This window comes from Eleutherodactylus coqui, chromosome 6 (genome assembly GCF_035609145.1).
Source record: "Eleutherodactylus coqui strain aEleCoq1 chromosome 6, aEleCoq1.hap1, whole genome shotgun sequence".
Classification (NCBI taxonomy): domain Eukaryota; kingdom Metazoa; phylum Chordata; class Amphibia; order Anura; family Eleutherodactylidae; genus Eleutherodactylus; species Eleutherodactylus coqui.
This window is the reverse complement of record NC_089842.1, coordinates 238,701,581-238,713,800: the sequence shown is the minus strand read 5'-3', so window position 1 is coordinate 238,713,800 and position 12,220 is coordinate 238,701,581. Positions and strand designations below refer to the sequence as shown.

Genomic DNA, 12,220 nt, shown 5'->3' with positions numbered 1-12,220 from the left:
ACTTTTCTGGGAAGAAGCATTTAATACAATAAACACCTTAGCAAACACCCAGGCTCCCAAAACATCCGACAGCTTTACTACTATTGAATTTGGAGAATTACCAGGTCGGTCTAAAGAAAAAATTTGGCCATATCTTTATGACAGCGTCTAATTTAATTGCTAGAAATTGGAAGGTCACAATCCCACCAAAAGGAAAAAACCTTCACACCATATTATCCACTCATGCCACAATGGAGAAATCGATGGCACTCAGATCAAATACGTTTCACAAATATCAAGAAATGTGGAATATCTGGCTTACACATTGTCCATATCAATGTCAAAAGAGAGCCGGTATTGTTGTTGCTCAGGTACTAAGTTATCTAATGTTTACCTACCTAAAGCTATGGAATTTTATGAACAAAGATAAGCAACTGTCAAAAAATGTTAAAAATTCTGTGTGAAGAAGTGAGTTAATGTCGAGCTATGTGTGATATTTAGATGAATATCTCATCACTCACTCTGATGCAGAATAAATGTTTGTCCTCCCTGTTTTTCCTACCACAAAATAAAAAATGTTTAAAATAAGCTATTTTTGACACCTTCAACTGTCAGCATTTTATGAAACATGGCTTACGACTAGTCATGAATGAGCATACTCGCTAAGGGCAATTGCTCGAGCGAGCATTGCCCTTAGCGAGTACCTGCCCGCTCGAGAGAAAAGGCTCAGGTGCCGGTGTGGGGGAGCGGTGAGTTGCGGCACCCCAATGCAGTATTGACAGTGGCATTTAAAGGCATTTAATCGGCCACGCAGCTGAAACAACTGATGCCCACGCTGTATGAAAAGAGGTCGCTCCGCGACCTCTCTTCATACATACCCTGATGCTTCAGGACGTAAATGTACGCCCTGGAGTGTGAAGGGGTTAAAATAATAAGGTGAACTATACTTATCTCTCTGCACTACAACCTCACTGGGGTGATTTTTGTGACAGATGATGTCACAGGAAATCAGACGAACACTAGCCAATGTAGGTGAAGTACTGGCATCATTGCAGTCAGGAAGTGAGCACCAATGGCAGAAGAATGAGCAGTGATGCTGCAGATTCTCATTGGCTGCAGGAGTCCCCTTATTTACAGTGACTTCATCTGTCACAGCAATCATCGGGACCACAATAAAGCTGCAGCGCTGGATCCCGGCGGCCATGGAGGGGCAGCTATAGTTCACATAATTATTTTAATACATGGGGTCCTACTGAAGTGGGGTTTTCCAGTAACTCGATAACCCCTTTAATAAAAATATCTGCGCAGTGCCACTGGCGAGACCTCAAAATTCTGCGCATAACAGTCCAGCTATTTTTCTTTACTCCCTGTGAATAGACTTTGCTTTATTATGTTAATTATGTTGGCTCCATATCAGAACCAAAACCAGTTTTTAACCACACGCACAAACATTTACACGAAACAGACCTGTGCAAGGCCGGGGAATTCTGCTAGTTACCGATAAATGGAATATTTAAAAAATGGAACAAAAACTAAAGCTCAAATCAACCAAGTCTTGAAACAGGAAGTTACTGGGCTTATATTGGAATGCCTGTTTTATTTCTTCGGGCTTTCCCTCTACGCTTTTGCTAAGGTAAGAGTGGATTTAGTACGCTGTAAATATGTACTAATTTTGGAAAATTCTAGAATCGCTCACTTTTTCTTATTAGGACACCAAGACGAAGGAAATATAATGGAAGAAACAACTTATAATTCCGAAATGACCATCTCCGAGGATTACTCTGGATTCATACCCCCGTGTAACAATGAGGATGTATATGCGTTCGTTTTTCTGTATACAACGATATTAAATTCCTTTTTCTTCATATTTGGAATCACCGGAAATGTCCTGGTCATATGGATCCTTATCACGTACGAACACATGGAGTCGCTCACCAATGTTTTTATATTTAATTTATCAGTTGCGGACCTTCTTCTAACGGCATGTCTACCGTTTTTTGCCGTATATCACAGACAAGGATGGATTTTTGGACCGGTCACCTGCAAAGCATTTAATATTCTCTTCTCTCTGGCGTTCTACAGCGGAATTATCTTCTTGACGTGCCTAACATACTATCGGTACGTTGCAGTTGTGAATCCATTATCGGTACTGAAAAACAAAAGACACTTGAATGGAGTACTTGTAACAGTGCTCTTCTGGGTAGTTAGTCTTTGTGCTTCTATTCCTGTTATCATTTTCCAAACTCAGACCTGGTTTTCGGATTTTGCCCAATGTGATTATAAACAAAAATACCCAATATTGGTTATTCACTATCAGCAAAATGTTTCTTTTTTTGTTGCTTTTTGTGTCATTGTATACTGCTATTTCAGGATAATCAGGACTTTAAACAATTCTCGATCACAAATCAATCATAAACCGGTTAAACTCATTCTGGTTATCGTTGCGCTCTATTTGGTCAGTTGGGCACCCTACAATATTGTCATATTATTACAGTCATTTGAACTTCAACAGTTGTTTTTGAGCTGCGAACTGAGAAAAAACTTGATATATGCAAAGTATGTTACAGAGAACATCGCATTTTCTCATTGCTGCCTCAATCCCATTTTATATGCGTTCGTTGGAGTGAAATTCAGAACACATTTAAAAAGCGTCATTAAATGTGCCAAACACAGAAAACGCTCCCAACAGCATGCCACCAGGAGTATTTCCCAAAACCATGATTATAATGAAGTGGGCTCAGTTTTCTAAGGAGGAGCCGTAAAAGCAGATATTCTTTGTGAAAATTCCACATATTCACACTCGTTTATTTTTGCATTCTTATCTATAGTCCATTTAATTTACCCTTTAGTGACTGGCTTATTTCCGCATTAATGACCAAGCTGTTGTCATAGGTTTTTCATCCTTGTATTGGAAGTGTTTTGTTGACTTAATCATGTGAGAGCTCATTTTTCTGTTGAACAAGTTGTATCTTTTAATGGCACCAACTTTGGAGAATGTAGAATGTGTTGCAAAAATTATTATTTTTTTTTTGTGGGGGGCTGAAATTTCACAATTTTTTTGGGGGGGGGCGGGGTTCTTTTTTTAACTTTTACAATGATATAAAAAAAGCATGATGTCATTCTCTAGATCAGTACACTTACAGCAATAGTAAGTTTTTTATGTGTTATTACTAAAAGCACTTTAAAAAACTTGAATAATATTGCTTTTCTGTAGCCACGTTACACAACCTGAACAGAGAACAACCTGTCATTTTCATTGGTACAATTTTGGGCTACAAATTACTTTTTTGATTACCTATTAGGGCTTATTTAGACGGGTGTATATTGGTCAGGTTTTTATGCCCGGCTGATATATGCTGCCCCTCTCTGCAAAGGGAGGAGGCGGCACTGAGCTCCCACCCCCTCTCTGCCCTCTCCCCGACGCTCGTCACTGTTTGCAGTGGGAGGGGGTGAAACTTAGCTCTGCCCCATCCCACCCCCTTTTATTGCAAACAGTGGCGAGGGGCAGAGAGGGGGTGGGAGCTCAGTGCACTATCTTTAGTCCCATCCCACCTCCTCCACTTGCAGAGAGCGGCAGCGTATATAGGCCGGGCATGAAAACCCAGCCGATATACGCCCGTCTGAATAAGCCCGTATTCTGCTTTTGGGAGGTAGGAGTTGCAAAAAACACCAATTCTAGACTTTGTTAAGGTGTTCAATTTGCAGTATAAAGGACCTTTTACCTTTATTCTAGGTGTCGATACGATTACAGTGATACAAGTTTATATAGTTTTTTTAACTGTTTTTTCACACAAACCAATAAAAAAAAAAACGTCTTTAAGGCAGGGCTCACAGGACCGTATGGGAATTGCATATGTAAGTCCATGCGATACATTATAGCTTGCAGGCAATCAATTACATAATCTTGCGCAGTTCCGCTCTCCTTAGCATCTCAGCATTGTGTAATCCGTGATCATAAAATAGAACGCAACATGTTTTATTTTACTGCATATATACGCAAAATAGAGCCCATTGTTCTTTATTCTTGTGTATATACATGCAGCCCTACATTATATTGTGTACGGACTGCGGGTATACGTGTCATCGCAAAGCGACAGTGCGGGAAATATAAACCAAAAACTAGGTCTACTGCGGATGACAGCCTGTGTGAGTACACGGTCATTGCAGTACAATTTGGTCGCTATATGTGGCCATACGCAGGATCATGGCCAGGTTTACCCCTATAAAATACTGCAGGAGTCCTGCGGCGTTTTACGCTTATGGTTGTGCGAGCCTGGCCCAACTCTTTCATGCCCACGGGTCATAGATGCTCCTGTTTTCAGGTCACGTTCTGCAGTTCTGGTATTGCCACCTTCTAATCATAGTTTTTTTATTTTTTTGGGTGACGTATATACATAAGGGCTTGCTTTTTGTGCGACTAGTTTTTCAATGGTACATTTAAACAAATCATATACTGTTTTAAAAGATGTTTAAAATTTTCAAGTGGGGCAAAGTGAGAAAAAAAACCCCACAATTGCACTATTTTTGGAGCGTTTATATTTATAACGTTCATAATGTAGTAAAATGATACACTGTATTTATTCTGTGGTCAGTACGATTACAATGATACCAAATGTATAGAGTTTTTTTTTATATAGTAATAATTAAAAAATGTAAAACAATTTTTAAAAAATGTTGTCTGCCTCAATCTTTTGATGCTCATAACGTTTACATTTTTCCGTCGATAGGGCTGTGTGAGGGTTGTTTTCTGCCGATTGACCTGCAGTAATAGTGATATCCCACAGCGGCCCCAGTAGTAATAGTGACATCCCACAGTGACCCAGTGGTAATATTGACATACCACAGTGGCCCCAGCAGTAATATTGAAATCCCACAGTGGCCCCCAGTAGTAATCGTGACATCCCACAGCAGCCCAGTAGTAATAGTGCCCCATTGAGACCCATATACTTACCCCCTCCTCTTCATGGATCCACTGCTGCTCCTCTGCTTGGCACTGCTAAGAGCGCTGATCTAAGGTGCACACTGTGACATCAGTGTGCTGCCGGATGCCTCCTCCCCTGCTCTTGTGGAACCTAACAGGAGACGTCAGGGGATCGGGGAGGATCCCGACTGCAAACTGACGTCATAGTGTGCGCCGGGATCAGTGCAGAGATCAGCACAGCTAGCATTGCAGCTGCATGAATGCAGGCAGGGATGCCATGGCCCCTGCCGGTATTTACTAATGTGGTGAGCGTCCGATGGCTGCGCGTGCCAGTGGGGAGAGCTCTGTGTGCCACCTCTGGTACGCATGCCATAGGTTCGCTACCACTGTCCTATGACAATCAATCATAGGCTTGAAATATGCATACATGCAGTAACCAGCACTAGGTAATGGAAGCACAAGAGAGATAGCAGAGAGGGCTGCAAGCCTGAGGTCCAGTGTGAGCTAAGTGGTGGGAATACCACAAGCCTGACAGGGGAGGACACACCTGGACTGAAACCCTGATTGTGTCCGTATTTGGACATTGCTATCAACAATTCTGGCCTAGACGTTTGTTACTGAGGAGCGAATAAAAAAACTGGAGGAAATATGGTGTCCCGATGAGCTAAATACACCTAAGAAAAAGGTTTCATAAGGTTAACGTGGACATTTCTGTTTTTCAAAAAGAAAAATGTTATTGAAATTGTTTTTTTTTTTTTTTTTGGTGTGCTTTAAAAAGAAATGAATAAAATGTAAAAAATATTTGTACATATCTGACAAACTCATAACTGTTACAACCTGTACTGTAAAAACAATTCTGCAAAAAAAAAAAAAAAACTGTAATAAAGGCAAAAGTGAAAAAAATAAACAAAAATTAAATTAGCATGTCCTACAATTTCTTTATTATTTTTTAAATAGAAAGATATGTATATGAGCGCAGAAAGTTTTCCATTATTTGTACTCCAGACGTTTATTATTTCTTAGAATTTTTGCTTGTCCACCAAAAGATCCGGAATTTATTATTTTATTCTATATACTATTTCCTTTTTCTTTCCTCCTTTGTACACCAAATACTCCTTTGAATGCTTTGTATGTGATGATCATGATGGCGGAAGTGGTAATATTATCCTGTAGCACCAAAAGAAGTCAACCAGCCATAAAAAAAATGCATTTCTTAAGGGGTTTTGGAACACACCCTTATCAGGAAGCAGAAACTTGTTAGACATCAGATGTTTTCACGGGGTACAATTATACTTTTGTAGTTTTGTTGGCTGTTTTTGAAAAAAACCAAAATCAATGTCCAAGACAGTCAGTTAATTAATAAATAAGTAGGACTGACATTTTTGGTGGGATCATAGCTGTCTTCATATTGGATCCATGGTATTGAAGACAGTTGAAAAGCTTGTGTACATACGCCCCCCCTAACACCCCAGCAAAGCTCCTGTAGACACAGAATACAGCTATAGGAACACTTGGGCAAAAACATCTGTAGGATCATTGGTGTTATTGTGTTACAATGGGCTTGCCCAACACCCCCCTGGTTGTAGGAAGTTGGTTTCTACTTAGCCCCTGCTTCTGGGTTAATGAGGAAACCCCATATATGGTAATAGGGGCTAGTATATAAGAATGAGACCTGCCCACTCCAGTCAGTTCCAGACCGAATGGGAAGTAGGATGGGAGCAACTCACTGCTCCCTACATATTCCCTCCAGAAAGCCAAAGACCTGCTTCAGACTAGCTGTAACCATGCAGTTATCAGATTTCAGCCATATATAGAGTGGGACTGAAATCCCACTTTACTAAAACAGCTTAGCACTGAATTGAGTGTTACTTCCAGTTTCCCTCGGCAGACCTGACGCAATTAGCTCAGCTGAATCATTGCAGCTTTTCAGCTATAGTTCTCCATACTTGGTGCCGAGTATTTCTAGTGCGGCCTGTTGGTGATTGCTGGAGTCTGAAGCAATTTTGGATGATCTTCTGTGGCTAAGTAATAGTCCCAGTCTGATAGTTCTAGTTAGAATTATAAATAGGGATTGGTGTGCAATTCAGGTACTAGTGGAAGGTTAGGTGACCGATGGCCCATAGGGAGATTAGTGGCCTGGTCACACTGATAGGATAGACTAAACTAGGGGCTAGCATAGTGTAGTCAGGCTTGATGAACTGTCTGAACGTGTTTGATGTACTATCTATCTATCTATCTATCTATCTATCTATCTATCTATCTATCCATCCATCCATCCATACTTATTGTAATTCTCATTCCCATATTATAAAAGTGTTATTCCTTTACCGTCATCTTGCTATAATTCTTTCGTTGCAGACAAGTAGTATTTCAAATGTATGTTTATCTATATATCTATATGTGTATGTATAGGTTATTCCCAGGAAGAGACCCTTGTTTCATTAAAGGCTCTATCCTGGGTGGAGGCACTGATTAAGGAAACTCAGTATTACACCTAGTCTTCCATTAAAGGGGTTGTCTCGAGGCAAAAGTGACATTTTTTTTTTTGCCCAGTCCCCCTTCTAAAGCAAACATTACTATGCACAAGTGTAAATGGCTTTTAACGAAGGTTTCTACTCACCGTTCTAGCGTTTCAGCAACTTATAAAACTTCTTCCAAAAATGGCTGCCGGTCCTTTCCCAGGGATGCACCGCGTTTTTCTCCCATGGTGCACCGCGGGTCTTCTCCCATGGTGCACCGTGGATGTCTTGCGTTCCACTGCCGATTACAGCCACCTAATTGGCTGATCGGCACACGTGACAGGGTGAAGCTACGCGATGACGCGTAGAAGGGGGCGGACCGACCAGAAGGGAGAAGACCCTTCTGCGCAAGCGCGTCTAATCGCCAAGCGCGTCTAATTGGGCGATTAGACGCTGAAATTAGACGGAGCCATGGAGACGGGGACGCCAGCAACGGAGTGGGTAAGTGAATAACTTCTGTATGGCTCATATTTAATGCACGATGTATATTACAAAGTGCATTAATATGGCCATACAGAAGTGTATAACCCCACTTGCTTTCGCGAGACAACCCCTTTAAACGAAGGTGCCAGGTCCCCTTGTCCCATACAGGTTAGTGCCAGATACTGTTGGTAAGGGTCATTATTCATACCTTCCCCCAAACAGGGTTACACATCTCTGACCCTTCACCTGATTGCCTGTCACACTTTGGAGTTCTCCTCTGTGTATTCCATCCACTTCCTTGAAGTGCAGCTCCCTGTCTAATTGTTATCAACCATCATTTTGAGAGTGAGATTTCTTACTTTCAGTTTCACATCTATCTCGTGATGCATCAGCACATCATTAGCTAGAGGCTGTACCATTTTGTCTGCTAGGGGGACAGTTTAGTTTTCATTACATTCTATATTCACCAACATAAGTTGCAGCCATATGTATATAGTCAGAAGGATGAACTGTTATCTCCTCTATTACACCTGTGTGACAGGAGATGTGTGATCATCATCACTAAAAGTAATCCAACATGCTCCTAAAATGGCCAGCATAAACAATAGTAAACAGACTGTGCCACGATCACAGGTACCTGTAACTTTAGATTTTTGTCACATAATGGGCTCATCACGTATGCTGATGAAAATGGTAGAGGAAACGCAAGCCCTGGCAGATTGCACTAAAGATACTAAAGAATGGACACTGATTGTAGTGAGAAGGCAGAATCTGCTTAAGGTACAGCAGACAAAACAGTAAAGGATTACATGGCCAGTTTCTAGAATCGAGGGCAGAGCGGATAAAGAAAAGACCTGCTATGGTTAAAAATGAGAAATTAAAAAGAAACAGAAGGACTGATTGTATCCGCACAAGAACAGGGAATTAGGACTGATGCGATGAAAGCCAGGGTGGAAAAATTAATAGATGCAAAATGCTGACTCTATAAAGAAACTGAAGAAACAATCAACTGCATACTCAGCTGTGGGGAAAAAACTGCACAGATTTAAGCCCTTCCAATCCAATTTGTATCCTCTTTTCCTAGGGGGCTTACTCTTTTTCTGCCGCTATGCAACAGTGCTATCTGCTGGCTAAAGCCAGTACTGAAAGAGGTGACATATTGGATAGGCTCTGACAGCAGAGAGGCTGTCAATATGCAGTAAGAGAACCTCGACGGACGTCTTCCAACATCGGAGCTGTACAGCCTTAAATCATAATGTCTTCAGAGGTCAGACAGTGGATTGGAAAGGGTTAATACAAACATAGACACAATTCAGTGGCAAAGATGATTCATTGGAACTTCAGCAAAGACTACCATCTGACAACAACAAAGAACTGGTGGGACCATAATCCCAAAAAACTGGTTCAAAATGAAGCCACAAAAATACAATGGGATTTCCATATACAAGAAAAGCCTTGGCCATAACATGCCTAATTTAACCATCATTGAAAAGAAAAGGGCGTGGCTTGTCAACATTAATGGCTTGTCAACCTGATGATGCTAAGGTCAATGAGAAACAACAATAGAAAATGGCCAGTGTTGGTCCCAGTGATATAGGTGCCATGCCTAAAGATCTTGACCGGTGCTTAAAACAGCTTAGTACTGACAAAATTAAAGAACAACTTTGGTGAAAACAAATATTCTCTTGCCTGCCCCCCTCACACTCTGGAGGTCTCTCCTTGCATTGCAGTCACTTCCATATTGGCACCATTGTTATAGGCCCCTGTGTCTGCCAGAACCACTTCCAGACACTTGGTTCAAGAACATCTGGTCTGCCAGTGCCCATTACAGGCATTGCCTTTGACACGCACCCACCATTGCCACCATTTACAATGCTGTCATAAATGATAAAACTGGACTGCTATTGAGTGGAATCAGGTTGTCTTCAGCAACAAATTCAAGTTTAGCTTGGGCACTGACTATGGCCATGTTTGTGTCTGGAGAACTCTGGGAGAGCACCTCAATCCTGCATTGGCTGTGGAGCAAAACACTACCCCTACTGCTAGTGTGATGGTATGGAACGCCATTGAATAGGACAGTCAGTTTCCCCTAGTAGTGGTACGAAGGACAATGACAGCTCAGCAATATGCTCAGGACACCCTGCAGCCACATATGTTCCTCTCATGGAGACTTCCAAAAGGCATTTTCCGGCTGGATAATGCTCAGTGGCACACACAAGGGGATCACAGGAATGTCCCCAAAACATTGTCACACTTCCGTGGCTGCCTGGTCACCAAGTTTATTGCCAATAGACAATGTATGGGACCATCTGGGATGCCAACTTTGACAGCCTACGAGTTTGCACAATATAGAGGCTCAGTTACAGCAAATGTGCAGTGATATGCCACAGGATACCATACAGAACCTGTATGCCTCCATGTTCGCCCGTATCACATCTTGTATCAAAGCTAGAGGGGGTACTGCAGGGTACTAGAGCCTCCATGCCCACCCGTGTCACATCTTGTATCCAAGCGAGAGGTGATACAACAGGGTACTAGAGCCTCCATGCCTGCCGTATCACATCTTGTATCCAAGCTAGAGGCGGTACAACAGGGTAATAGAGCCTCCATGGCCACCCGTATCACATCTTGTATCCAAGTGAGAGGTGATACAACAGGGTAGTAAAGCCTCCATGCCCATCCGTATCAGATGTTGTATCCAAGCTAGAGGTGGTACAACAGGTACTAGAGCCTCCATACCTGCCTGTATCACATCTTGTATCCAAGCTAGAGGTAGTACAACAGGGTACCAGAGCCTTCATGCCCACCCGTGTCACATCTTGTATCCAAGCTAGAGGTAGTACAACAGGGTACTACAGCCGTCCTACAAGGGGTCGGTTCGCCAAAATAAATGGTCTGTTTGCTCTTATATTATAATCACTTACTTAGATCAACATTACAATCACACAGAGAAAGTTTCCTTCCATTCTGACAACTTCTTCTATGGGAGGGATTGTTTTTAACAAAGAATGTACATAATAGATAGTGATTATGCTATCTTTGAATTTTGGATAAAAAGGGAAGGAGGACCTGAGAAAACTCAGACCTCAAGGTTGGATTTCAGAAAGGCAGATTTCAATGAACTCAGAAGGAGGATAGGAAGAATCCAATGGCTGGATGTTCCTAAGGACAAAAATGCCCAAGAAGGTTGGGAAATATTGCGAAATGAGATTCTCAAAGCACAATCGTTAACAATTCCTAAATGAAGAAAGATAAGCATTTAAAGAAACCAGGATGGATGAACACAGAACTGGCACACATGTTAAAAACGAAGAAAAATATGTTTATCAAATGGAAAGAAGGAGGAATATCTAAAGACGAATATAATGCGGTCTGCAGAAACTGTAGGGCAAGGGTCCGAAAAGCTAAAGCTAATAATGAATTGGGGCTTGCAACAGAGGCCAAAAGCAATAAAAAAAGGATTTGGGGGGTATGTGAAAAGCAAAAGAAAAGTCAAAGATGATATTGAATGCTTAGAAGATGAAAAGGGGGTTGGGCCCGATGACCCTGGAGGTCCCTTCCAACTCTACCATTCTATGATTCCATGATAGATAGATTTCTCATTTCTCGCATATGAGCTCCGAAGAGTAAACTATCGCCATACTATCCAGCAGACTTTACTTCACTGTAGAACTCTGCAGTCACATGATTAGTGACTTTTACAATTATTGCTTGTTACATTCTAAGAATTATAAAGCCGTCCATAATAAAAGAATCACCTCGGAGTCTTAACACAGTGAGGGGGCATTTATTACACCTGTACATCAATAACAAGAACTTATAAGTGCAAATTATCATCAGATCACCCAAAATATCATAAGATGTATAAATATAGGTTAAAATCTATTTTAAATAAGAATAAATTAAATGAGGATAATGATTGGGTCTCCTCCAGTGGTGAATATTGTCATCATCCTCCATTGGCTCCGTCACATTTCACTGACCATAAAGGGCTAGTGCATAATTAAAAAACTTGCCTGCTTTCCTCCAGAAAGAGCACTATTCCTGCCTATGGACCGTCTATATTGCAGTCCAGCCCCATTGATGTTAATGCCTCACTGAAGGGGAGGGAGCTGTAATACCACATACAACCTGAGGATGACTATGGTGCTGTTTTTAGAAGAAAGCAGCCATATTTTTCCAATCATCTACAACCACATTACAGGGGAGATTCCCCCAAGGTGGCACTTTGAAAAGTATTTTAAGGAGGTGTATAAAAAGTAATTATGTAATGATCATATATGTCCCTTTTAGGCACTTCCAAATAGTATAGCTTCATCCAAACCACCAACAGTCCAATTCGTTAGGGACTGCAACAAGCTAATAATGAAAGGGTTGT

General features: G+C 41.4%; 1 protein-coding gene across 1 annotated transcript; it reads left to right on the top strand.

Annotated features, from left to right (window-relative positions):
- Nucleotides 1-1,540: 1,540 nt before the first annotated feature.
- LOC136571914 (chemokine XC receptor 1-like) lies at nt 1,541-2,728 on the top strand. Its single transcript, XM_066572532.1, has 2 exons — nt 1,541-1,612; nt 1,689-2,728. The coding sequence occupies exon 2, from the start codon at nt 1,712-1,714 to the stop codon at nt 2,726-2,728; it is 1,017 nt and encodes a 338-aa protein (XP_066428629.1). The 5' UTR covers nt 1,541-1,612; nt 1,689-1,711.
- The last annotated feature ends 9,492 nt before the right edge of the window (nt 2,729-12,220 follow it).